The 25,090-nt window shown below is 39.6% G+C and overlaps 1 protein-coding gene across 8 annotated transcripts in view; it reads left to right on the top strand.

Annotated features, from left to right (window-relative positions):
* Positions 1–25,090, top strand: part of CELF2 (CUGBP Elav-like family member 2) — a 255,550-nt gene that overhangs the window by 213,414 nt on the left and 17,046 nt on the right. For 6 of the 8 annotated variants that reach the window (XM_086474807.1, XM_086474799.1, XM_086474792.1 and 3 more), the window contains exon 9: positions 7,137–7,271. In XM_086474807.1, the coding sequence (XP_086330933.1) occupies positions 7,137–7,271 (135 nt within the window). Of the gene's footprint in view, positions 1–7,136; positions 7,272–20,540; positions 20,574–23,533; positions 23,539–25,090 lie in introns of all 8 variants that reach the window. The other 2 variants (XM_086474836.1, XM_086474841.1) reach the window with 2 other exon arrangements.

The raw sequence follows: 25,090 nt of genomic DNA, 5'->3' as shown, positions 1-25,090 counted from the left end.
AAACACACAATCTATGAAGGTTTTCTATTGTCCGTTAATGTAAAATTTTTTGGCAGGAGTAAGTATTCACTCATACAGAAATATTTCTATATATGTGACCATTCAGGACATAGAAACGTGTACAGTACTCATAAAAGACACAAAGGGACTTTCTTAATTTCATTTAAGAGACAGTATATTTTGCTTTCTGAAGTCATGCAGGAGAAGAAACCATGCTTTTGGCTCTTCTTGCTTTGGCTTTCAGATCCCTAAACCCTCTACAGCTGGGACTTTTTATATTTTTCCAATGTATGTTTTTTTTTCTAGTCCTCTCCAAACTCTTTCACAATTCGGCTGCATTTTGGGTTGAACTTCTGGCCCTTTCTGAACCCTGTTCAATCCATTTCACCCTTCTTCTGTTACCCAAGCCAGATTTCCTCCTGTTGCAGAGTCTGTAGGAGCAGATGGATGAGAGAAACTCTGCAAGCTTCTGCTTTCTGAATACTTTCCTCTAATTGTTGGATTGGCTCAGTGGATCTGGAGGGACCAGTTGGAAGCCAGGACCATCTGCACAAAAGCTCTATACTTTTGCATTGGCCCAAAGATCCTTTATATCCTCTGACTCCTTGGTGGCTTCATTCCAGCAAAGCCATGCTGAAGGAGTGATTCTCCTGCTATGACCTCTTTAGGGATATCATATTAAAAGTAAAGGTCACTGGGAAAATGTTTCCAACTCAAGGGACATAGCTGTTTCTTAAAGATAACTACCAGTTTTGAAAATGTTGACCTCAGAGACTAAAAACATTGAGCTTTTATAACAGTAATTCCATTGAAAGTTCTACATAATTTAACCCATACAATTACCTTTTTTTTTTTTTTTTTTTTTTTTTGCTAATACATTAAACAACTCCATTTAGCATTTTTTGGAGAGGCAGAGTTTGAAGCAAGTGCGGCTGCTCTCAATCCACATGTCCCAGTCCTGCGTGCAGGAGAATGAGAGGCACCTTGAGAGGAAAACCAACTCTCAGCAGTTTATTCAAGTGCTAAAAAGTGCATGATGGGGAAGGGTGGCCAAATCTGGACAAAAGATCCATAGCTCTGGCTGGGCTTTCCATAAATGGCAAAAGGAAGGAGAGGGAGAGGGGCTTTTTATTGCCTTGGCTCCTCTGTGGGTGGAATTCATCCTACTGAACCTCAGCAGCTCAATGGAAATTAGGCATACGGTCTCCCTGAGATGTCAATGAAGAGGGAGTCACTCCCAGGTAGCAATTCATCCTACCAAGGGCTGAGGTTAATCTGTTTATTTTAGGATCAGATGAATCATCCACTTGCTCTCCTTCCTTTGACTGTAGCAAGAGCCTGGGCAAGTAACTTTTATTTGGATAAAGTTAGATCAGATGAATACTTCCCACTAGGACTGGGGAAGTTTCAATTGAGAAAAGCACATTTCTTGCCAGGAAGGTGTTTAGAGCATGTATAACTTGAAAATGTGCTGAAATCCTGTGTGCATCAACCAATAGCTCTAGCTTTCAGTTGGATTTAAACAGATACTCTTAAAAAACAGCAGAATCAAATGTGGACTTAAAAGTTGTTTTAAGGGCTTTGCTAAATCAAACACTAAGTATTCAGGGGATCTTCAGCACTGTTCAGATAAGCAGCTGTTCTAAAGGTGGGCACAAAGTATATATGGTTTGATGCAGGTAGCGCTCAGGTATCCTGTCTACTTTAATTCTTAGAATATTGCTGGAATAACATCACGCTCCTTCAGACACAGGCCATGAGGCCTTTATCCCCATTTTCAACATCAGCATCCAAAATGGCTGATGTCAGTGTTAGCCAATAGTTGCTTTTTGGCCTGGAGATGATAAATTTTACTTTAATCTACAATTTTTAAGCTGCAGTCAGGATTTAATTCAGAAGGAATGAATCCTAATAATTGGGAAGGATAAAATTTCCAAAGAAAAGGAAGTCGAGTTAGTGGGAACTGTTTATGAACTATCCAGATTCAGCTCTGATAATCACCACTGACTTTGAAACTCTCTGTGCATATATTGTCACTAAAATGTAGCCAATGCATTTCCTAATGTGATTTCATTATGGTTTTGGAAACCCAGGAGCTGATGAGGCCTAAGAAGCCTTCAGGAATGGCTCGTGACTCTGTTGCCTCCTCTACAAATACCCAGTAATTCCGAATTTACAGTTATCACAGGAGAAAAGCTGTGGTGACTGAAATGAGGCAAATTGCTTCATTGTATGAAAGTTTGTGTCAGAGGCAGCACAAGAAGTTCTAAAATGTAGATCTCGTGCTCTCAAATTTCCCCGTGTTTTCACAGAACTGCATCTGTGACTGTGCAGCACTACAAAAATTTCCTGTGAATGTGCTAATAGGCCTTATGAGAATGTTCTATCACCATCCATCTGTCACTTTTTAACAGGCCTGATTGGCAAGCACTTGTAACAACTGACATCTGTTCTCGCTTATTGATATGTAGATTTATGGTAATTGCTGTGAACAATAAGACACAAAATTACCTAAGGTGAACATTAAATTAAATTTTCATGCCCCTATCCTTATAAATAATTTTTTTAAAAATCTTAAGTTTCAAGCAAGGCATACTGTGCATCTGTTTTGTACATAATTTAATTGGTTTTTTAATCTGCCAAATAACAAAATGAAAGTTGAATTTCCTTGCAATCTTGAATATTTGCCAAGCTGATAGTGCATTGGTAAATACATGTTATTAAAAATGGAATCAAACTGTATTGTGATTCTTGTTTTTTTAATCATTTCCCTTTAATTCCCAACATCGTCTCCATCATGAAGATCAAGAGTTGTTCCTTACCCAGAAGTTTTTTTTTCCCTCTACAGGGGGATTTTCATTTTTCATGTGCAGCTCTGCCTACAAGGCTGTTCTTCAGCATTAAGCAATTTGCATTTCTTCAGAGAGGTGCATTTGCTGAGTGAGCAGCACTTTCAAATAAAAATGATATACTCATTTGCGGTCCAGCTCTGTTGCGGGATTTGGAACTGTTTTGAAAAAGATGTAGGATGTGAAATGTGTGAACACAGCGTGTGAAAGGGGAGAGAATGAGAGAGCAGGTTAGTCCCGCAGAACTATACCTTAGCTGAAGTTCAATTGAACCAAAAATCCCCATTTGAAAGCAAAGTACTTTTTGGGTCCGGGACATGAGAGCATTTGGTTTCCCTCCTCCAAATTTGTCCTAGCAAGTGGGATGTTGACGCACTTGACAAGTTGACGGGAGAAACCAGTAAGGAGGGAGCAGAGATGGTAAAATGCCTGGGGAACATGAAACAGTGATGACAGGACTTTTTTTTCATATGTTTGAGCAGACAGAGGGTCCTAAAGAGGATGCATAAGTGATAAACCTGTTGACACAAGTAGCTCTGGAGCATGCTGGATGACGGCATGTGTCATGAGCCCTTGCTGACAGTCACATTTGGGGGTGCTCAGTTCAGCGGGACTCTTTGCTGCCCCTCTCTTACACACGTATGACAACAGCAAGCAGTCCTTTCGTGAAGACACCGAAGCTGACACCCTATAACATCTGCAGAGCTGGTTTGTGGCCAGTGTCTTTTAATCACCTCTACAGTTAAACAGACTGGGTGGGGAGAAAACTTGGTCACCGCCTAGCTCTTGTTTGTTAATCTTCTTTTGGCATTGAAACTCTTTCGTCAAGTTGATGGGTTCCTTTTGTGCTTCCACGGGAAATGTCCCACTATAAAAAAAAGTTTGTGTGTGATAAGGCAATGCTGGTGTTTGTTTCGCGTTCACACAGGCGCAATGGTGGTTCATGAGACCTGAGACAGCAGTTGTTTGTTCTGCTGCCTGTTGACCTTGTCTTGCCTGCTGTACTTTTCCTTGAGTGCTGTACCGTGCGTGCACGCTGTCTTCCCGCTTCACAGCCCTCTATGCTCATAGCCTTCTGCAGCCCTTCATGCATGGGCAAAGCCATGCCGATAAAATGCAATAGAAAAAGCAGTATTAAATTGCTTCAAAATCCATTTGCATCTAAACCTGAGGTTTGGAGAAAAATCCATGCATTTCCCAGAGTCATGTGGGATTTCACCTAGGTGAAGAGATTTTACAGTCTCTCCTCTAGCACCATTCTGTATTTCTTCACGATTATTTAATCATGCCATGTGTGCTCTTTAGAAGTCCAAAGTGGAAACTTCCTCACAGAGAAATATAAGCTGATTATGACCGATCCTTCTGATGAATAACTGACCAGTGGGTGATAGAAAACCATGCTGCCATGGTGGAGAGCAATCCACTGCTTTCCCAAATCTCTGTTACATAATGGCATGAAATGTGGCCTCAGTGAAGACCAGCAATGTTTGCTGGACATTCCTTTCTTTCTTATGAAAGAGAAAGGTAAATTATATTTGAGGACCAAATATCAATCCAGGATAAATTGAATTCCATATCTCATTTTGAGAAGCATTGTCTGCTTTGTTTGTGAAGAAGTGGACCCCAGATTAAGTCTTCTCCATCCTTAAAATCTTGTTTGAAATAATCTGCAGAATCTTACTGTCAAAGAAAGAGGATTTTTTTAAAGAAAAAAAAGAAAAATACACCCAAGGCAAGCAACTGAGTTAACCCAAAGTTAACTGAGTAATAATGAAAAAAAAAATATTTAATTATGCTTGCATATCTGAACTTCTATTTCAATTGTACTTTTTGACTGAGAAGTTATCAAGTTAAACCAGAGATAGGATTTGAAAACAGTTATGGATTTCCTTAAGATCTCTAATTTCAGAAATTTATTTCTTAATATGATGCTGCTTCCAAAACTTAGTTCTAGAATGACAGTAAAAATAAAAGCGTTTTAAAATATTCCGTCAACTTTTCCTACTTTAGAAGATTACTTTATCCAAGATTTGAGATGTTTTAAGCAGTTTCATTCTATTACTTTTGGTATCCAATATCTTATTTTTTAGTATTTATAAAATATCCATGTAATTAATGTACAGTTTTGCTATTTCAGAGTTGTCTTTGTATTTTAAGCACTTAAACTTTTTGAAAGCTCGTTTAGAAGACTGACCAAATTACAATAATGACCCATGATCACTTTATTTAGTAGTTACAGCTAATTGTCTAGGTTAATAATGACTTGTGACTAGGGTAGCTTTATTGGGTCTTGTAAAATAGTTTGGGTTGGTAGTGTTTGAGAAAAGCCTTATTTTTCAAGATGGTCATCAGCCTCCAAAAGAAACCTGAAAGAGGCTTTGTGGTCACGAAGTTCCTTAAAGTGTGTTGTGCAGATGCCAGGCTACAAAGCAGTGGATCTTGGATCAACTAAAACCTTACTCCTAACATTGTCATTGTGTGACATTTTCAAAAGCACCAACATCTGAACTGACTTTGAGCATTTGACTGAGGCACAGAAGGTAGAACCTCAGCCAAGCTGGCAAGCAGGAGACTGACCTGCTTATTGGAACATGCTATATTTAAATTTAGGGGTTTATTTGCAAATAGATGCTTATATCAAGGTTGACCTCACAGTTCCTAATGCTGGAACAGTAAGAATACCTCTTTATGGAGCTCCTTGATTGCACCAATCTTAGTCTGCAACATATGCATTTGAAAGTAATATTACTCTCCATTATTGCAGCAGTTTTCAATTTCTAGAACATATTTCTCCTTCATTGCATTTTTTTTTTCTTAAACATACATACAAAGTATTATATTTAACCTCTTTTTATTCTTTTTCTCAAAGTTGTTATTAAGGTCCCCTGGTTTGAGAAACAAAGTGTGCAGGGAGAAGTAATACCTCTTGTTAGACAAACTAACGTCCAGAAAAAATTGGACAAGTTTCCAGGCACTTGAGCTCTGCTTTGGGTGTTCCCCAAAACTCATGCAGTCTTCCCAGCTGTATCACTTGTTCTAAAAAAGGTATTGCTCTTCCTGTCACCTAACCTTTTGTGTGTACTTATAGTATCAGGACTACAAGAATATAATAAAACTCCTAGCATTTTGGTTTTATGCACTTTGTCGATGCTACTGAGGGTTCAAACAGCATGCACAGATCTCCATGTGTCCAAACCAAAAAGGATGATCTTTCACTACCATCCAAACAATCTCTCTCACATCTGTATGTAGACAACCAGTCTGAACATTGCCCCTGTGGACAGTTGTACCTTATTTAGAGGATCCTGAGAAGGATCCAATCTGATTAATGCTAGCACCTAATTTGTATCTGCATTTTAGTCTGTTACTGAAGCAGTTCGCCCTAGACTAAGTGCCTAGGTACTTTGTTTAGTCCAAAGTAAAAGGTAGGTAGTTTTCAAGGCTTCTGGAGAGACAGACTCTTGCCCCTCTGATTTAACTCAAATGAATGCCATTTGCTGTCCTTAATCATCTTTTTTTTTCCATTTCACATAATGTCTATTTATTTTTTTTGTCCTTTTTTTACTTGCCATCTAAATTAAAGCCTTGCTATTTAAATGCATCCATTTCTTGAAAGTCCTCATTGAAATGCAGGTATATTTCCCCCACATCTTCTAAAACAATGAAGTGACAGATGACTAAGTAGGCTTGATATCACAGTCCAGAGCTTAAGGCCTGAAAATCCCAATCTCAGTGATGCCTCTGATGGTCAGACTGATACTAATTTGGTGTTCTTAGTTCAAATGTGCTTTTAGAAATGAACCATCAAAAGGAAAATCAGGACAATTATTGGCTACTGAACAGTGTAGCCTTAGTAGATACATTCAGAGGAGACACAGGAAACAAATTGTATTCATCCCAATTATACAACCCTGTCTTGAATGTGTTTTAAACGTTAGTTATCTTCTTTACACCCCCTGTTGTGTCAGGAAATAATATTGCGCCTGGGCTTCACACAGAGTTCAAATGACTTTTAATTCTACGCTTCTCTTATAGAAGAGACAAACCAGGTTTAATTTTCCTGAACTATAGGCTGATGCCTTTGCTGTATTCTCTCAACTCCAAGATAGAGAGATGAGAGATGCTATTTGGGGACTGTAAGAGGTGGTTCCCATATTAGAGATGTCTTAGAAGTGAAAAGAAGAATTGAATCTCTTGACGAGGTACATCCCAAGCTCCATGTCCATTGAAAATATCTTTTTTTTTTTCATTATGTGTTTTAATTAACCCTACTGCTTCTCCACACAGGCATGAACGCTTTACAGTTACAGAATTTGGCAACTTTAGCAGCCGCAGCAGCCGCCGCCCAAACCTCAGCTACCACCACCAATGCAAATCCTCTGTCCACAACGACTGGTGCTCTGGGAGCCCTCACAAGTCCTGGTAAGAGCAGACTGCTTGTTTTCAAAATACAAACGTAAGAATAAGTGGGAAGATGATAGTAAAAGCAGTGATTGTGTCTAACTTCTGTGCTCATATAATCTCTGAAGACCCTTTTAATAACTGAATACATTTTTGTTGCTGTTATTTTTAAGGAACTGACTGTTTTTTCCAGTGGTCCAAAGTGGGCGTGTTCACCTTTCCAGACTTATTTCAGGGGTCATTAAAGCCTAATGGACCCATCTTACAAAACTCTACGTGAAAATTATAATTGCATGGGAAACTTAAGCTAAATTTAACTTTTCAGAAAGAATTCAGAACATGAGCAAAGTATTCCCATCCTACAGAAAAATCAGCTGAGGTGGTTCTTTTTAATCCCTGAGAGACCAATCTTTGATTCCCAGCACATCATGCACAAATTGCCTTCACCCATCAGGAATTTTTGTTAAGTTCTTCTCTCTTTTTTTCCTTCTGTTTTTCTTGCTATAGCCACAGTTGAGCTTTCTTCTGGTCCTAACTGAGAATACAGTTACGGAGGTGATAACAGATTCGCAAGGAATACACAGATTCTAACTTCATTATACTAAGCAGAAGACAGATTTATGGGGGAATAAGAGACAGGATAAGGGCTGGTGGTGCCTCCATGACCATCAGGTCGACTTTCAGCCATGCATGTCCAATGTCCGCAAGACCCTAGAGAGAAATCAGGGCAAATCCAGAGTTCAGTAACACTTCAGCATCTCCAGAATCCACAGACAGAGATGTTGATTCAGTGTAATTACTCTGGATTTACAGTGATGTAGCTGAGTCAAGAATCTGGCTACTTATCTTTACATAAAGGCTGCAGGGTGTAATTATTTGCATCATGAAGTGTGTTTATTGCTGTTCTAAAAAACATTCATATTATTTTAGACACCACTAAAGAACATTTGTGTTTAATCTTGTTTAAGTGTGTATTTATTCCCCATGAAAAAGTAATTCATGGCAGACGGTTTGAGCTCATCAGCAAGGAAAACAGTCTTCATTGCACAATAGAACTGAGACCGAGTGTGGTGCTGGGTGTTAAAGCTGGCCAGCGCTTCCCGTTACATTACAGTTTTATTGTTTTTTCGGGGAGAGGTCAAACGGAAGGCAGCTTGGCTAATACTAAGTTTTTGCAGAATTTTCCTGTTTCTGGTGTAAGCCTCATCTCGACCTAAACATAATACTCATTCACAACATCTCTGAGAAGCGGGTTGGGTGAAAATAATTTTGGTTTGGTGATAGACTTTTTTTTTAAACCTAATCAATCTCTTCCCTCTGTCCTGGCTTTGCAAAAGACTAGTCTCTGTGTCAGTGTTTCTGTGGTACTCCTGTCTAAATGTCACCCATTTATAGAAGCGGAAATGTTGCATTTCATGCATGCTCTGTAATATCTCTGCAGTTTAGTTGTTAAATGTCTGAGTAGCCTGTCCTCCCAAAGCATGCTCGGCATTTCTTGGGCCATACTAACAAGACTTCTCAGGGCAACTCAGCGTACTGCACTGCAGGACAGAGAGGCTGGAAATGAACTTTCCTTATTGTCGCTTCTCTGCAGCAAAGTGGCACCAGAACCTCAAGCAGCAGCATGCTTCTGCTGTGCGCTTTGTCTTGCCGTGTTAGCTCAGGGCTGAGATTCATCCTTTCCTCTCTCCCTCTCCAACGTAATCCTCTTATCCAGCCTGGCTGACTTGCTGTTTTCTCTTTTAACCTGGTCTCAAAGCTCCTCGAGTACCTGGAAGGTGGTTTCATCTGATGTCCAAGTCTGCAGAGGCACATGGTTAGAAAGGTGCTTCAGCTGGGCTGGGCAGATCTTCTTTGGGATAACTAGAGCTCAGTGTTGCTCAGGGTGGTATTTTAGAGCAGATACCAAAGTTTTTCCAAAGACTGAACATGTGTTGTTTTCAAAATATTCTGGATATTTAGCCTTTGAAATAGTGTATTCAGAATGACAACTGCTTTTGAAAATCTTACAGATAGTAGCTGTACACAAGTGTTTCAAATATTTGACAGCTTGGTGTGTCAAAGAGAAAGTTTATATTTAATAGGTCCATTGACCTATTTATGTTGCACAACCGACCTAAAATCAAACCTTGTTAAAATGTCCTTCGGTTTAAAATTTCTTATCTGGTTCCACATTCTCCACCCTATTAAATATTTTGTAAACCTGAATATCTTCAATGATCCTTCTCTGCTCTATGGAAAATGAATTTAGTTTGATAAAGCTTTTCATAGTACCTCAAAGTATTTCCATTAAAACTTGAAATACATTGGCAGAAAACATTTAAATCTGCCTTTCGATGTGTGGATATTTGGAGGCCTTGAGGGTATTTTTTTGGTCTAGTTTTCTTTTAATAGAACACTTCAGTTTGTTGTGTTTCATAAGTGTAAATTATTTTGTCTGATTTCAAAGCGTGTACTGGGCCCAGGAAGAAATGTTTGTGTCTCTCCAGATAATGCATTAAATTAACATTTCTCAGTTCAGACAACTGCCCAAATTTAGGAGAGTGCAAAGGTATATGCTTAAATTTAATCCTTTTCTTGTTGCTGTTAAAGCCAAAATACTGCATGGAACAGGAAGAGCATGTACTTCTAATATGCCTTAAACCATGGCAGCCACATAAATCATATCCATGTTTCTACCCGTATGTAACTACCTCTCTTCTGAAGATGTCTCCTGGATCAATCTTTGACCAAGATCTCTTGTTCTGTCCTTTGTCGACATGTGTCCTAATAGCCCCAAAAGGTGGTTACCTCGGTTAAATTTCATCTTGCAGCTTGATTTTACATAGATAAGATTTAGCAACCTTCAGCACATCAAACTGTTACAGAGGGGAAGGTGGTCAGGCCAACTTTGATGCATTGGCAACAGTGAAAAACAGGCCAGGAAGTGAGGAACCAACAGGGCATTTGATATTTGAGGATGTCAAGTTTTGCTGCTGGCTTCTAATTGCAATATATTCAAAAAGAAGAGAAAAATATTGAGCATCTAATAGCTGTATGAAACTTCTTCTTCAAGGTTCATACAATCACATATTTCCAAAGAAATTAAACTCCAATAATCTTTCTCTCATACATTCTTACTAAATAGCTTTGACCGCAAGAGAGTCTAAGGACACTCATTCTCCTCCATGTGCTAAATACTTTCTCTTAAGCTTGAAACAGTATTCATTCAGAAAGAACAGAGACAATGCAATCCCCCAAACTATTAATTTTTTTATAATTGTAAATTTATAATTTCAATTTTGCATACCCATGGAAGTCTCTCCCTACAGCATTGTTAGAAATGATTTTTTAAAAGCCTTTGCTTAAAAAAACATGAAAGATTAAGCTTTCATTTTAGTAAAAATCCCCTCAGGCAATAAATAGGTTCTTTCGTCTCTTGGCCCTGGAAAAAAAATTAAAATGGTTTAAATTGCCCATGGTTAAAGTAACTGTTTCTTGCAATTATCAGATGGTAGTGAATAAAAATGAAAATGAAATCATGAAAGAATAAAAACCAGGTAAATGCATATTATGTCTTTCATGAGTTTCTCACGGGTCTTTTGAAGACTCATTTAATCATCTCTCTTGTCTTTTATTTTGATATGATAATTGTTTCCTGTATTTACTTTAATCACCTTTATTTAGTTAATTAATTCTTCACTTTCTTTTCATTTCATTCACTTTGAATACTTTCCTGTTTTGAAGGCAGGTACCTGTAGTATTTCATAACATAGGGATTTTTTCTGGGGTAGCTTTTACCTGTTTCCAGGTTGTCTGAGCCAGTTTGTTTCAACTCCCTTTTTCTTGGGCCCTGGAAGTTTGCATTTCCCAGTAACTGGAAAGGGATTTTGGAGGGACTACCTCAGGTGTCTGTGTCGATATTGTGTATTTCTCAATATAGGCAAGATGAATGTCAGCTGAGTGCCAGGAACCTTGTGCTCTCCTCCAGAGACTGTCCTTGACACGTCCTGCAAACAGCTCGCAGCAAGGGTGCTATTCCAGAGCCTGCAAAGGTTTATAGTTAATTAAGTGGGTGGTGGGAAGGTCTGGAGTTGGATGTGAAGGAGTGGCGTATAAGCTCAGGATCAGAGTATCTGCCTCTAACACTGTCTGACATTTAATTTGCCTCAGTTGACCCACTACCCTAATTTTCCCAAGGATGATAATGTTTATTCTGACTGTCCTGGGTGGTACAAGGTTGATATAGCACTGTAAAACATTTCCTGATATCAGGAGCTGTGAAGCTCCTGGTCTTTTTGCAAACTGATGTTAAGCAACAGCAGAAAAATGTTTTGGACTCACAGGAAGAGTGTGGAAGTTGGGTTTCAGACAGCAGTTTACTTTGTCATCTTGCCCTTCTCCATCACTGCATGTATTTTTATTGTTTAATGCCATAATGTTAGAGTCACAGAATCATGTAGGTTGGTAGACACTTACCAAGGTCTCTACTCCAGGCTTCTGCTCGCAGCAGGACCATCAGAACAGGCTGGTGAAAGCTGTGTCCAGTCAAGGTTTTAATATCTTCGAGGATGGAGATTTCACAGCCACTGAGAGCTCATTTCAATTTTGTTTCTTAAAATTCATGCATAAATGTTTTTTCAATAGCCAGTAGGAAAGCTCTTCTATGTGCAAATGAAGAGACAAAACATCTAATTATACATCCAAATTTATCTGCATAAACATACATAATATAACTTCTGAGCTGTGGGGGGATAGCATTGCTAAACCAGAAGCCAGTTCACTTTCAGACTTAGGAGCCTTGATTTTCCATGACATTTTCATGATATTTGATTCTCTAAACTATTATTTATTCACACAGCTGAACTAGCTATTCATGCTTCAGTAAAAAAGCTCCACGTTTATCTGCTGTGTAAACCTGAGAGGAAATCTTTCTGCAAAAAAATACTGTCAATGTAGAAAGTAAGTCTTTTTTCTTTAACAACCTTTTAAAATCCAGCCCAGCTTTTGCCATATTATGTCAGAATTCAGTCATTAACTCTTAGGTTGAAAAAAAAGCTCTCCTAAGCACAAAAGTCTAAAAATACTCATTTTCAGACAGATGCTGACATTGAAGAATAACAGCCCCGAAAAAGGAAGTCTGTGAAGTATAGAATAAACTGAAAAAGAGAAAAAAAAACATATTATAGTGCCTGTCCTGTAAGAATTAATTCATCCTTTCCTCCTGCTAAAAGCAGAGAATTATAACTCACAGCTACGGTCCATGGTTCATTATTTTCTCTACCCCCTAATATAGTACGAAGATTGTCTTTGTTAGTTGAAGGTATTCATGTTGTGAACACAATTGTTGAAATGTTAGAGATTTTATGGAATATACAAGATGCTTCAGCTGAGAAGGAGTGAAGAATGTTCAAATAATCATTCTTAGAAGATTCTCTTTTTGTTCACTTCAGTACAATACGTTTTTCTCCAATCAGTGGTGCAAGCCTGCCACCGTGACATTTTGTTAGAGGCCAGTACACCCACTGAGATAGCTGTGATTTGCTTCCAGGATGATCCAAAAATAACCCTACCAGTAGGTGTGTAGGAAGGTCTGACAGTTTGCTAAAGAATGAATTGAGGTAGATGTTTCCTGTTGGAAAAGATCAGTTTAAAATGCAGAATGGCACTCCTCATACTGTAGTACAAATTGGTTATTTTTGTACCATTTCATGTGGAATTAATACAGGTTCCATTATTACAAAATCATTTAAAAAACAGTACCTTTATTATAAAATCATTTCAAATAAGCTTTATTAATTTTGCAGTACATAGAATACTTCCATAGTATAATGGTCATTATTTTTAAGATAAAGATTCAGTTGATAAATATAACACATATCTTAAATAAAGGTTTATAAACACAGTATACATACAGTACACATACTCTGGGTGGACACTTAAACAACCCAAGTGTGTGATTTTCGATTTTATAGTTAAATCTAGTTATGTTAGTACCACCATTATCTTAGTGCTCGGAGCACAGAGCAGTCCAATGCCCTAACTTTGATCTCAGCACCAATTTTTAAAAGTATGTCTTTGCAAGGAAGCCATGCAAGAGAATCTTGCCTTAGCATGCCCATGACCCCGTGCCTGTCACTTGACTGTGTGGTTCAAGTTGATCTGTGATGGGAGAAGTGTATTTCTGAACTGGTGTGTCAGCTGGGCTTACCCACACAGCGTTAAGTTTCTAAGTCTGTGGTTAGGCTCCTAAATAAGTGAATTGATTTTGACTGCTCTTAGCGCCCAGAGATTATGCTACTTCTTGGAGAGATATATTGGTACTAAGCCCATCTGATAATTAGGTCATCCTTAAGCAGGCATCCAAACACAAGCTGGAGCCGAAAATAGGAAACTGGGCATGCATTTTTGACCTGTATTTGTATTTTTAATAGTGCTTCAAAATGTCTTAAATGACTAAAGTAGAAAAGAGTAGGAATCACGGCTAAAAATCTCCCAGAGTCCCAGCACAGTAAAAGGAGAGGTGAAGGGGAATGAATTCCCATGGAGGCCCCCTGGAACAGCGATGGCTTTCCCTGCTCTCCTCGTTTGGAAAAAATAAGCCAGTGACAACCTGAAGGATGCCAATGGCAGCGTACAGGCTATCAGTTAACTGGAATGACCTGTTGGCATATTTGTCCCTTAAAATGTAACAGGTCTTTGTATATTCTCCTAGCAAAAAGAGGTTTCTGAACACGTGTATCAATTCAGCCTAAAGGAAGTTCAGTTGCTAAATGGCTGGACTTAGGCTGGGCAGAACCTGTCAGTGACGAAGCGTGAGGCTGCCTGACAGCTGCGGAAAGAACCGGTTTACAAAAGCTCCTTGACTCTTTTTTAGAATCAACATTATCAATTTGTGAAATTTTGGCACAGAAATCTCCGCCTCTTTCCTCAGAATTGCATAAATACTGAAAATGTATGCTGAAGGACAGAAACACGTGCATATTTTTCAGTGAAGCATTGTGCTAGTTAATTCTTTGGGTTTTTTTTTTTTTTTTTAGGGAACAGTGTACAGTACTAAACCATGGATTAGTAGGATCTAATTCAACAGGAGACATGTTTGTTTTTTAAACATTAGTACATTATCGTCTTCCTAAAGTATTAAATCCATTGCCTTAGCACATTTCAGGATTTACTTTGCTTGCAGTACACAAATAACGCTTTATAATACATTATATTTTGTAAGTGTCTCTCTGCCCCACTCTTAATCTCTATTTCAAGCCACAAGAATCCCAGTTTGTAAAAAAAGGCTATTTTTCTTTCTGTTAGAACTACTATTTAAGTTCATTCAGGGTTGTTTTCTACTAAAGAAACATGATACTATCAGCTTGGCTACATAAGTACACATGTGAGCGTATATGCTGTATATCTTACAAGAAGTTACAAGCCCACAAAATGCTGGAGTTCATAATATTCAGGAAATAATGTAAATCTTGGCAAAACTCATGCACTTGAAGGAGCTTTCAACTATGTAAGTTTTACTACTGCCAGCAGTGCCTCTTCAACCCTACTGAATTGTGCATGTGTCCATGGATACTCATGGTCTGTTTTCACAAGGCAGGATAAATTGTGCAACATAATGGGAATTAGAGTTTATGAATGTCTTCAACCTAATTGGTTCAGCATTGCCTGAAAAGAGCTAGTTGTTTGAATATGGGGCTGCTGATTTATTTTATATGTTGGCCAAACAAAAATATCTCCAACTACTGCATGAGTTTAAAACCAAATAAAGTGAACCCTTGACTGCCTTTGCTGTTCATGGAACAAAAAAAGTGCAATATGAATGAAGAGAACCAGTCCCACATTGAACTACATAAGACTTCACAAACGGTCAGCAAAAGACCTGGCTGAGTAATTGTACCAGAGACAAGATAATCCTCGAGTTCTGTAGCTTACAGAGGTGAATGACTATATCTTGTGGTGTGCTGCTACAATGAAGTTGTGCTTGCACACCCCACTAAAAATCCCTTCTACAGAAATTATTACTCATGCACTTTCTGGACTCATAACTCCTTTACCTACAGACTCAAATTTTCTATATATAATTTATCTCATCTCTATTCTAAAATACCATGGATAGGATTCCTAAGTGTCTGAAGTAAATCTTTTAGGCACATCTTGCTACAATGGAAAGACAAACACCTCCTAAAGACTATTTACCTGATCTTAAGACAGATGTATTAGAGAGGTGAAGATGAAGATGAATCAGGCCATCCTCTCCCATGTACTAGAATTTAAACTGCCATATATGCATTTGATTAGCACTCTTGCAACAAAAAAAATTGCTTACCTTGAGCTCTACTCACACTGCTTGTTCTTTGTTATTGCTTATCCATGAAAGTATGTCAAAGATGTGGCAGGCACACAGGGGACAGTGTGAAGGAACCTGTACTCCAGGCAGGAGATCCTGGCCTCAAGTAGAGCCTTATTGATTCTAGATCAGAAATTATTTGGAAAGTGATTTAGAAGTGGTTGTATGCTGAAGTGGCTCCACGTAGAGGTCATTTCAGCATCAGGGCACGAGCCTCTGAACAATAGCTTGCTCCAAATTGTGTGAGATAGCAGTAATAAACATGAGAGCACAGATGGAAGTTCCCTGTAGAAATGCTAGTGTGCTGGTTTTTATGTGAACTCAGTGGTGCTTCAATGACACAGGCCACAGCCCTTGGCCCCACTGTGTAAAACAGTCATAAATGCTCAGAAATTATTGTTTTCTTCATATTGTGGGGTTTCAAATTGGTTCGATTTCAGTTTAAGTTGCAGCTGGAAATATCTAATTATCAGCTATGAAGTTTAACCCAAGCCAGTCCACTGTGCTGCCTTGTTCTCTTCCCTAGCCTCTCTGTAAAGTACTTTCCACCCAAAACCCAAAGCAATTTATCATGGTGATCTGCTGGGGAGAATTCACAACATGTTGCAGGCACAGTGATGAAACAGGATATATGACTTGTAGTTTACACTAGAGGTGGATGGTCTTCGCTGAGTAATACATTTCAACAAGCACCAATGTGGAATTGGCCCAGAATGTTGAGTTGCTTTTTACTCTCTATCTCTCTGTCTATCTTAATAATCTCACAGGAAAATGTACCCTTAAACACAATAGCCTAGATTCACAAAGATAGGCCAAAACAATAAACCTTTGTTTCCTAAAATACCTGATGTTAGATAGATAGGTTTGGAGAAGACTTATGGAATAGAAGACTAGAAAACTAGGAAAATCACCAGCTGATAGGTTTGTCTGCCATACCTCTAGAACCTTGGTATGCTCTGTTTTCTCCTCCTTCTTTGCACTGCTGTGGAAGGTTCTTAGTGTAGACACTGTAATTTCAAGACAATCAGAAATGTCATGTTAGGCTTTAACAGAAATGGCATAAGTGCTTGAGATAAGTGACCCTGATTTTCACTTGTCACAAGCTCACAAAGCTTCCTTAGCTCTCAAAGACGTATGCACTACCAAAGAATATGGATTCGTGAGTCTAAAGTGAGTCTCCAGTTCTTGGAGACCTTGGCTTCTTCTGACTTTGCAAAGAATTTGAATGAATAGTTTCACCTCTCTATGTTTTCTTTTTTTTTTTCCTTGTATAACTGAATCTACTCAAAGGACTTTGTAAAATATAAAGCTGTTCTCAGAAAGCCAGCTTCAGCCAAAAGGATCACCATGGGGACAGACCCTTCTTCTCTCTCTCTTCTCCTCTGTCTTTCTTAAGTCTCATTTGAACATGCATGCACACGGACACACAGAAGCAATCAGATGTTGAGTGGATGCTGCTGTCCCTTCCTCCTTTCCTCACTGGTGCATCTCTTTTCCTGCACCCTGAGAAGATATGGACAATTTTTCACAGGAACTGTTCACCTGTAAGTAAAGAAGAAGTTGAGGGACATCAACTTATTAGAGAAAGGCTGTGATATTAATGTATCTTTCTATATTGTCATTCTTGTTTCCCCCTGACTCTTTCTTGCTCTCTTGCTTTTCTGGTGCTGTCTCCCTGGAGTGCGTCTGTCACTTTTATTTTACCCTATCCAAGCACAAGCAGAGCACTTACTAGAATCTTCCTTTTTGACATGTCAGACAGCAGTTCCAAGATAACAGAAAATGAGCAAGTTTTTACTTCTCTCTCCACACCACTGACAGTGTGGGTGTCAGAGGACCTTATGGAGAATTAACCACCCCAGACCAGGAAAATCCACCTCTCCTTTACCAAAAATTACCCCAAGAAACAGAACTGGTGCAAGCTGGTGCTATGTTAGTGACTGGGAGTCCACGGGTTTGTGCAAGGGTGAGTACTCGGATTGGCTGGAGATCACTGTAAAGGGCAGACAATTTAATGCCAATCACACATGCTAGTTAGATTAGAATACTGATGAGCCCTTTTGAAAGGCCAACTGCATCTTCTTTCAGCAAAAATATTAAAATGCCCCCCTTTCCCCTACCTTCCCCCCCCTATCCTCCACAAGAATAAATTAAAACTTGGAGGTGTGGTTATTATCACAGAATAATTAGACCCCATGGGATTAGAGACACTCAACGTTTGTTAATGCCCCTGGGTTGTGATTATCTAATAATGATGATGCCTCTGTCATCGCTTAATTATTCTTCCCGTTTAAAATGTTCCTTATGCAGTCAGAGCCCGTAGAGTGTGCTCATTTCAGACAGAAACACAACTGCAAATTCCTGAGAGCAATGTCACATGGGGCGGTGTGATTGACTTACCCACTTCTCCCCCACGCCCATGTTTATAATCCTCATTTCATAAGCTCTGTCATTGCTATACTTGAATCACTTGTCTTTTTCCAAAAGGGACATTTTATTTGCATATTTAGGAGAATCATTTTGGGCCTCCACCTCCTTAAAACAACCAGTTGTTGTTAGGGATATGTAAAGATAATACATCTTAATCAACTGACCTTAAACATGTAAGATCAGATCTGGCCACAACCCTGCATAACACCAGATCGATGGTCCAGATTCCCTGCTACGTAAGAACCTCCTACATTTGAGTGGCATTCTTCTCTGTTTAAGAGAGTTCTACAACTAAAATAAGATGTTGTAAATCAGACCAAAGTTGGAATCTTTGCATAGACTTTGGCCAACACAACTAAACTTTGTCCAATACCTCTAGCCTTTCAGTCAGGCCAGCAGGTGTTCATCTTGTTTAGATGCATTTGGCAAGACATTGTTCCGAACATTGTTGTTTTTTGCAACTAAAGATTAGAAAGAAAACAGAGAATGCGGCCTTAATCTGATTATCCTTAAATCCAGTGTTGTCTCTTAGCTTTATTATCCCTCTTGTACTAACAAAGGGACAGAGGAATATTCTGTTTACCCAAGAGATTTTGGGTAGTAAACAGAGATTTTAAATTCAGCTTGCTAAAATTAGAGATTTCTACTTTGTGTTTAATATTTCTTTTCCTTTTGTTCCCAACTCTTATATATTTTTTTTCTGTGACTGACTGAGGAGCTGTTAGAAGTATTAAAATAATTTTGATTTTCTTTTCTTACTGCATTTACTCTTTTTGCAGAATTTCCTTGTATCCTTTCTCTCCGTTCTTCTACTATGATTTTATTTTCTATTGCACGTTGCTAAATCTAAAGGAAACTAAGAAGAATCTAAAATCTCAAGGAATCATCCAAGGTCAAGACCTCATTTTGTTAGGTGTAGCTCTAGCCATGGAAATCTAGCCCACACAAGGTAGTTGTGGCAGCCTAAAGTCAGAAGCACAGCCAAGAGTTAAGAGGCATATTCGTTGTCAACCTCTATTCCTGTAAACAGACGTAAGAACAGAAGTCAGATCTCCTGTCGTTTTTCTGCTGACACATCTTCATTCTTCAGCTTTCTTTCATTCTGCTTCAGTGTTATGTGGATTTTTCTACTTTTCCACTACATTGTTCTACTTTTCGTAGGTTCATAGAATAATTGAGGTTGGAAGGTCCCTCAGGAGGTCTGTAGCCCAACCCACTGCTCAAAGCAGAGTCAGGTGTGAGGTAAAATCAGGTTGCTCAGGGCTTGATCCAGTCAAGTCTTGAAAACCTCCAGGGACACGGACTGGGCAATCTGGGTAATCTGTTCCAGTCTTGACAATCCTCACAGTACAAAGGGTTTTACTTGTGTCTGCACTGAACCTCTCTTGTTTCAATTTACTTCTTGTCCTCCCACCATGCACTACTGCTTTATCTAGCTGATGACCTCCTCATAAGAACTGGGAGGCTGCTTTAGGTCCACCTGAAGCCATATCTTCTCCAGCCTGAACAAGCGCAGCTTGTTACAGGATGAGTGCTCAAGCCCCTGACCATCTTGCTGGCCTTCCAGTGAACTCCGTCCAGCTGATCAGTTTTCCTTGCAGTGAGGAACCCAAATCTGGATGTAGTATTTAGATGTGATCTATCAAGTGCTGAGTAAAGAGGAAACATCACCTGGGTCTCCTGGCTCTTCTCCTGTTTCAACAGCCCAGGATGCTGTGGATTTCTTTGCTGCCAGGGCGTGCTGCTGGCTCATAGTCACTTCCCAGCAGGACCTCCCCAGGTCTTTTGCAGCAGAACTTCTCCCCAGCCCATCCATTCCCCTCCAGTGTTACTGAAAGGGATTATTTCTTCCCAGGTGTGGGACTTTGCATCTGTCCTTGTTAAATTTCGTAAGGTTCCTGTTGGCCAACTCTGCCTGTTTGTGTCCCTCTGAAAAGCAGCCATTTAGTCACGAGCAGTTTAAGTCAGATCTATTTTACCTAGCCCTTGGAGTCCGTGAGCTCAGGAAGGCGGCAGCAAATCAGAAATATACCAAAATCCAGTAGAAGAAAGAGCTCTGATTCTGGGTTCAGACAACCTCCAATACAGATTTGACGGGAGTTTCTCCCAAAGGAGAACATGTTTTCCCTACAACCTCTCATGCTTAAAGTCATAGAGGTACTGAACCTTAAATTTGTGGGTAATACTGATCACTGGTGCACTACTATATCATCTTAACTAGAGCAAAACAAAAACTGAGTTATTTAAACTCTCTATTAAGTGAAACAACAAGAACAAAGTTGTTGGTTCACAGCCGAGTGGTGATTAGCAGGTAGCTGATATCAAAGTAAACGTTGAGCTTCCTATTGTGAGGTGTGTTAGGTAGTGACAGGCAACCGTGGAGTGTAACTGAGAACTGCCTGAAGGAAAGCTGGCAGCAGGGCTGACAGAGTTACCATTGTGAATCTCTGTGTGGAAAGTCCCAGCATAGTTAAGCTGGTCTTGGAGCTGCCCTGAAGCCCTGCAACACCAGAAAACCAGTTCTGCTCCAGAAACATTATCTGCTCTTCACATTTATGGGGTGGGTGAAGGACTACAGCAACCCTCTATGCAGGCAAAGAGCTGAAACTGCGCTTGCTTTTCTTTGGCCATTCTCTCCTTTAGTCCTGCCCTAAAATCAAAATAATGTTTCCAAAAAGCAACTTAATTTAAAATATTTGAAATGCCTCAGGAAAGTCCCAGACCTGCAGTGTGACTGTGTATCATTTCCAGACAGTATGCCAGTGTTGGAAGAGGAGGAAGGGAACAGGACAAGGTGACAAGGAAGGAAGAGAGTGCACAGCCTACTGCATATCACCACCACCCATAAAAGAGTGTTAAGTTAGCATATACAGCACAGAGTTTCCAAGAGATTCTTTTTTCTGTGACATATAACTTTGCTAAGAAGTCATTGAAGTTCTTTATTGCTTAGATATTTACCAAAAAAAATGAGGAAAGAGTGGAGTCAACTCCACACTGCAAACCACCTCTCTGCTAAGTCATAGCAGTGCATGTGTGGTTTGAATAGGTCCTTTTCTTTAGAGCAGCAACAAGAGGGAGTGTCTATCTAGTATGTTGTTCCATCACCAAGTGCTCCGGCAGTCTTCCTGGACCCTCCAGGACCCTTCTGTTGGGGAAGAGGATTCATTTTATAAATTGGCCCTGAGACATGAGAGGGGTGGGATTTGCCCAGAGCTGTACTTCAGAAGAACAAAGGCCTGTGGTTTTCTTACTTCAGTATAACCTAGAAGCCCTATCAAAGGCACTCCTTGGTCTTAGGTGTAGGAAGTAAGTATGCATGACAAAAACATGCCTGACCCTCAAAGATATGGCTTTCAAAGAGACCCTAAAACTGGGAAGAAGCAGAATTAGCCCTGTCTTGTGGCAAAAACCATAGCGAGTGCTTTATCCAGGGCAGCACAAGAAGTTTGAGGCAGAACAGGCAAAGGCATTAATAGCATCTAGCAGTTTAGCTCATCCTGCATCCTTTTGTGCAAGGGCATCCTACTTTGTATGACCTATACTGTAACACTGCAGAAGTCCCTGCTGTCTAGTTCCTTTCTCTGATAGGGTGTGCTTCGCAGAATAGTGCACATCCTCTGCAGATTAGCTCAGAACTGCCCAGCATCAGGCAATTCTCTGAGCCCGAGATTTGATCGAGGTGATTACATTCAAACTCTTGAATTTTCATGGTTTGGCATCGGTTCTGCGTGCAGGGTGAAAGCAGATCCCTCACTTTCAGATCACCAGCTTGTTAACACAGTGTGTCTGACCAGAAGGGCAGGATCCATCCCACAACATATTTCCTCTCCACATGGTCTATGTCTACTTGGACTTCACCATCTCAATCAGTGGGAACAGGGGCACTTCCAGGGTGAAATTCACCTCATACTGAGATAGAAATACAAAGGTAGCATATCTGAGTTGGAGGTCTCTTAACCTCAGAGAATGTCCAAAAATATAGTTTTGACTAGACTAGCTTAAACTAACAATGAGGCTGCCAAAGGTGGGGAAATTAATCCCATCCACAGTATACACAGCAAAGCCAAAGAAATACTTAGCCATCATTGCCTTTCCTAGATGTTGTTACCCTGAGTCTAGTTTTCCAGATGATATAAATCCAGATGATGTAGATCATCATGACTCTGTGGACATATGCCAGCCAAAAGAATGGCCAAGATTTTCTATGCTAATAGCAATTGTTTTTCTAGCTTGACATAGTTTTTAGGAATTGTGTTGAAACATTACTTAAATTAAAAGGAAAATGGCTCATTGCTATTTTAGATTTCTGTTAAGAAAATCTTTGACCTAAAAGGTGCTATAACCTTTTACAGGCAGAAATAAATGTGTTGAGGAGAGTAGTTGGAAATATCAGATCCTTTCAGCCTTAAAAATCTCTATGAATGCAACATTACTAGTTAAACACAAATATCTATACTGTGTAAAGCAACCACTCCAAATGAAAATGTGTTCCCTGTATCAAAGAGAGCTCTGCTAAAGATTAACTAAAGGCCAAGTCTCTTTATTCATAATGAAGCTAATAGCAAAAATTTCATCAATTAAATGGAGGAAACAGTAAGATCAAATGGTTGGCATTGGGAGTGATTTGTGGGGGGTGTTGGGGAAAGGCTGCAGCCATGCCCTTCTCCATTTCACAGATTATTAATAATATTGCTTGTATTATTTGAAGTTTTCTGGATGTTTATTAAAGTGGAGTTGAGTTTGGAAGAAAGAGGAGGAAGGTGAGACTGACACAGAAATGTGGCAATAGAGGGGTCAATGAAGAAGAAACAGTAAGGTCTCTGATAGTAAAATAAACGTGTTTAACCTTGTCACCTTTCATGGTTGAAGTTGCTAACGTGTTCTGTAGAGTCTTGGTATGTGGTCTGGATGAGAAGGCAACAGATGACCAGCATGCAGTGTACCTGCAGGAAAGAGAGATTTTTCTACCGGTTACAGGATAATTCTTTACTTTTACAAGTCTAAACTGACCTCTTTATCCAATGCTGTGATACCGTTTTCACGTATTAATAGGTTTTTAAGGTCAGTGGGGAATATGATGAACACCTGGTGTGAACTCTTGCAACAACAGCCAAAGGAGTCGAGGCCGTAAGTCCTGTCAATAGCCTCTGAGCAACAGCCTCTTTGAGAAAGTTGGCAACTTATTCTGATGACTGCTATTAGAGAGGAGAAAGTTCCTTTGAGTAGACAAAATCTTGTCATGTTCTGATGTTTATCCAAGGCTTAACATTGTGAGGGAATGATCGGTGCAGCTGGTAAAAAGCACCTCTGTTCTTCACCAACTATTGCATATTCAGCCAGCATTCAACAAGCTGCTGAATCTCTCTCCCTAGCTTCAATATTGCTAACACTGCCCCAGAAACACATTGAGTCCCTGACATATGTAGGTTTTAAGGAGGCAAGGATAAAATTCCCAGTATAAAGAGAAAAATAATACACCAAATGTTGTGGATACAGTGTGTGCCATACAAAGTGGCACCAGAAGCCCAAGTCATTTGCACTTTTTTTGTGTATTTTCATTTTCCTCTCCAGCGTTTGGTACACCAGTAGCACAAAGAGGGCAATTCCTAGTGGCATCACAGCTCCATACATCAACCTGTCTAAGTACCTGGAGACAGATGCCTACTGTTTATTAAGCAGCACTATGAAGTGATTCGATTCAGAGGAGCAATGTTCTGGTGTGGAGGATGGAGGGAGTTGTGAAATATTTTCTTTTAATTTATTTGGTGGCAGGGGAACCTGGTAAAAAACAATTTATAAATTCGGTAGGTATCCAATCTGTTTTTGTCATCTGGACAACTAAAAGCCATAAATATATAACAACACTATTCCGACAGTGAATTATACTTCCTTTGCCGTTACTCTGAGTGGTTGTGGAGCCCAAGAGCTGACACGAGAGAGTTATACAGGTTCCCCCAAAGTAGAGCAGTCATCTACTGTTACCACAAGGCATGTGATTTTTCTTTTTTCCCTTTTGTTCAATATATGTTACAATTTTTTTGTTGAAATAAACTAGAAAAGGGCAAAGGATAGGAGAAGCATAGTCCGTGTCTTTAGATGGATTTCGACAAATTCTGGGAGCACATGAGGTAAAAACTTTCAGCTGTCCTAAGCCTCCATGCTAAGGTCTCATAGGACCTTTTAACTTTCATTTCATCTCCCTTTAAGTTTTTTGGGGACGAGGCATACCATTGCTCAATCTGTTGGTTTCATCCAGCATTTTGTGAGGAATTTGCACCTCTCTTGGACCTTTTATGGCCTCTTTGTGATAGTATTTTAGCTCATCGCTGTCTTCATTTCATGCATGCAAGTCTCAGTAAAAGGGAAGGAGATAGTAGTGTGGAGTCTCTCAGGAAACCTCACACAGCAAGGTGCTGGATGTGTCCTTCACAAGTGCCCTACCAAAAGGAGCTCCCTTCATTTCTGTTCACCCCATGTTCAATAAGATAATGGAAACCACACAATTTGTTCAGTTTCTTTCTCCTCAAAGAAATAATAAACCAAAGAGGAGAAAGCATTGTCCCAGCGGATCTATGAGACAGATCACTACTGCTAGGTAGAAGAAATAGCCATAACAAAACACTGGTTTCTGAGGTGCTTCAGTGCTCCAACTAGTATTTTACATTGATTATATGCCAAGGCATTATTTAGGCAAACCACATAATCTGCATTCCAACTTCAAATGGCAGAGTCAGAGGCACCTGCTCTGTGTTTGTCTGATGGAATAGAGAAACTCGACATGAATAAAAGAAGAAAAGAGCTGTTGGCCCCAGATGCTGGCCATCCCTGGAGCATGTGCTTGAGCAGTGAGACTATGATAAGAGCTGCCACAACACACTCTGTGGGCTGTGCAAGAGGGAAGGATTTAATCAGGTTTTTCTGCCTTCTCCAACAGATGTGTTGACAATCCATAAGCGTATGGCTCTCATTCGCAGGAGTTATTTGCCCCCAAGAGCTTTAATGTAATTTTCAGGCAGTTTCCTAGCCCCCATTTCTCTCATTTCTTAAATATATGTATTTCCTCAAGAGAAAAGAGTAATAA

The sequence above is a fragment of the Leptosomus discolor genome, chromosome 1 (assembly GCF_034619465.1).
Source record: "Leptosomus discolor isolate bLepDis1 chromosome 1, bLepDis1.hap2, whole genome shotgun sequence".
NCBI lineage: Eukaryota > Metazoa > Chordata > Aves > Leptosomiformes > Leptosomidae > Leptosomus > Leptosomus discolor.
Note: the sequence above shows the minus strand (reverse complement) of the source record. Positions and strands in the feature narration are given on the sequence as shown.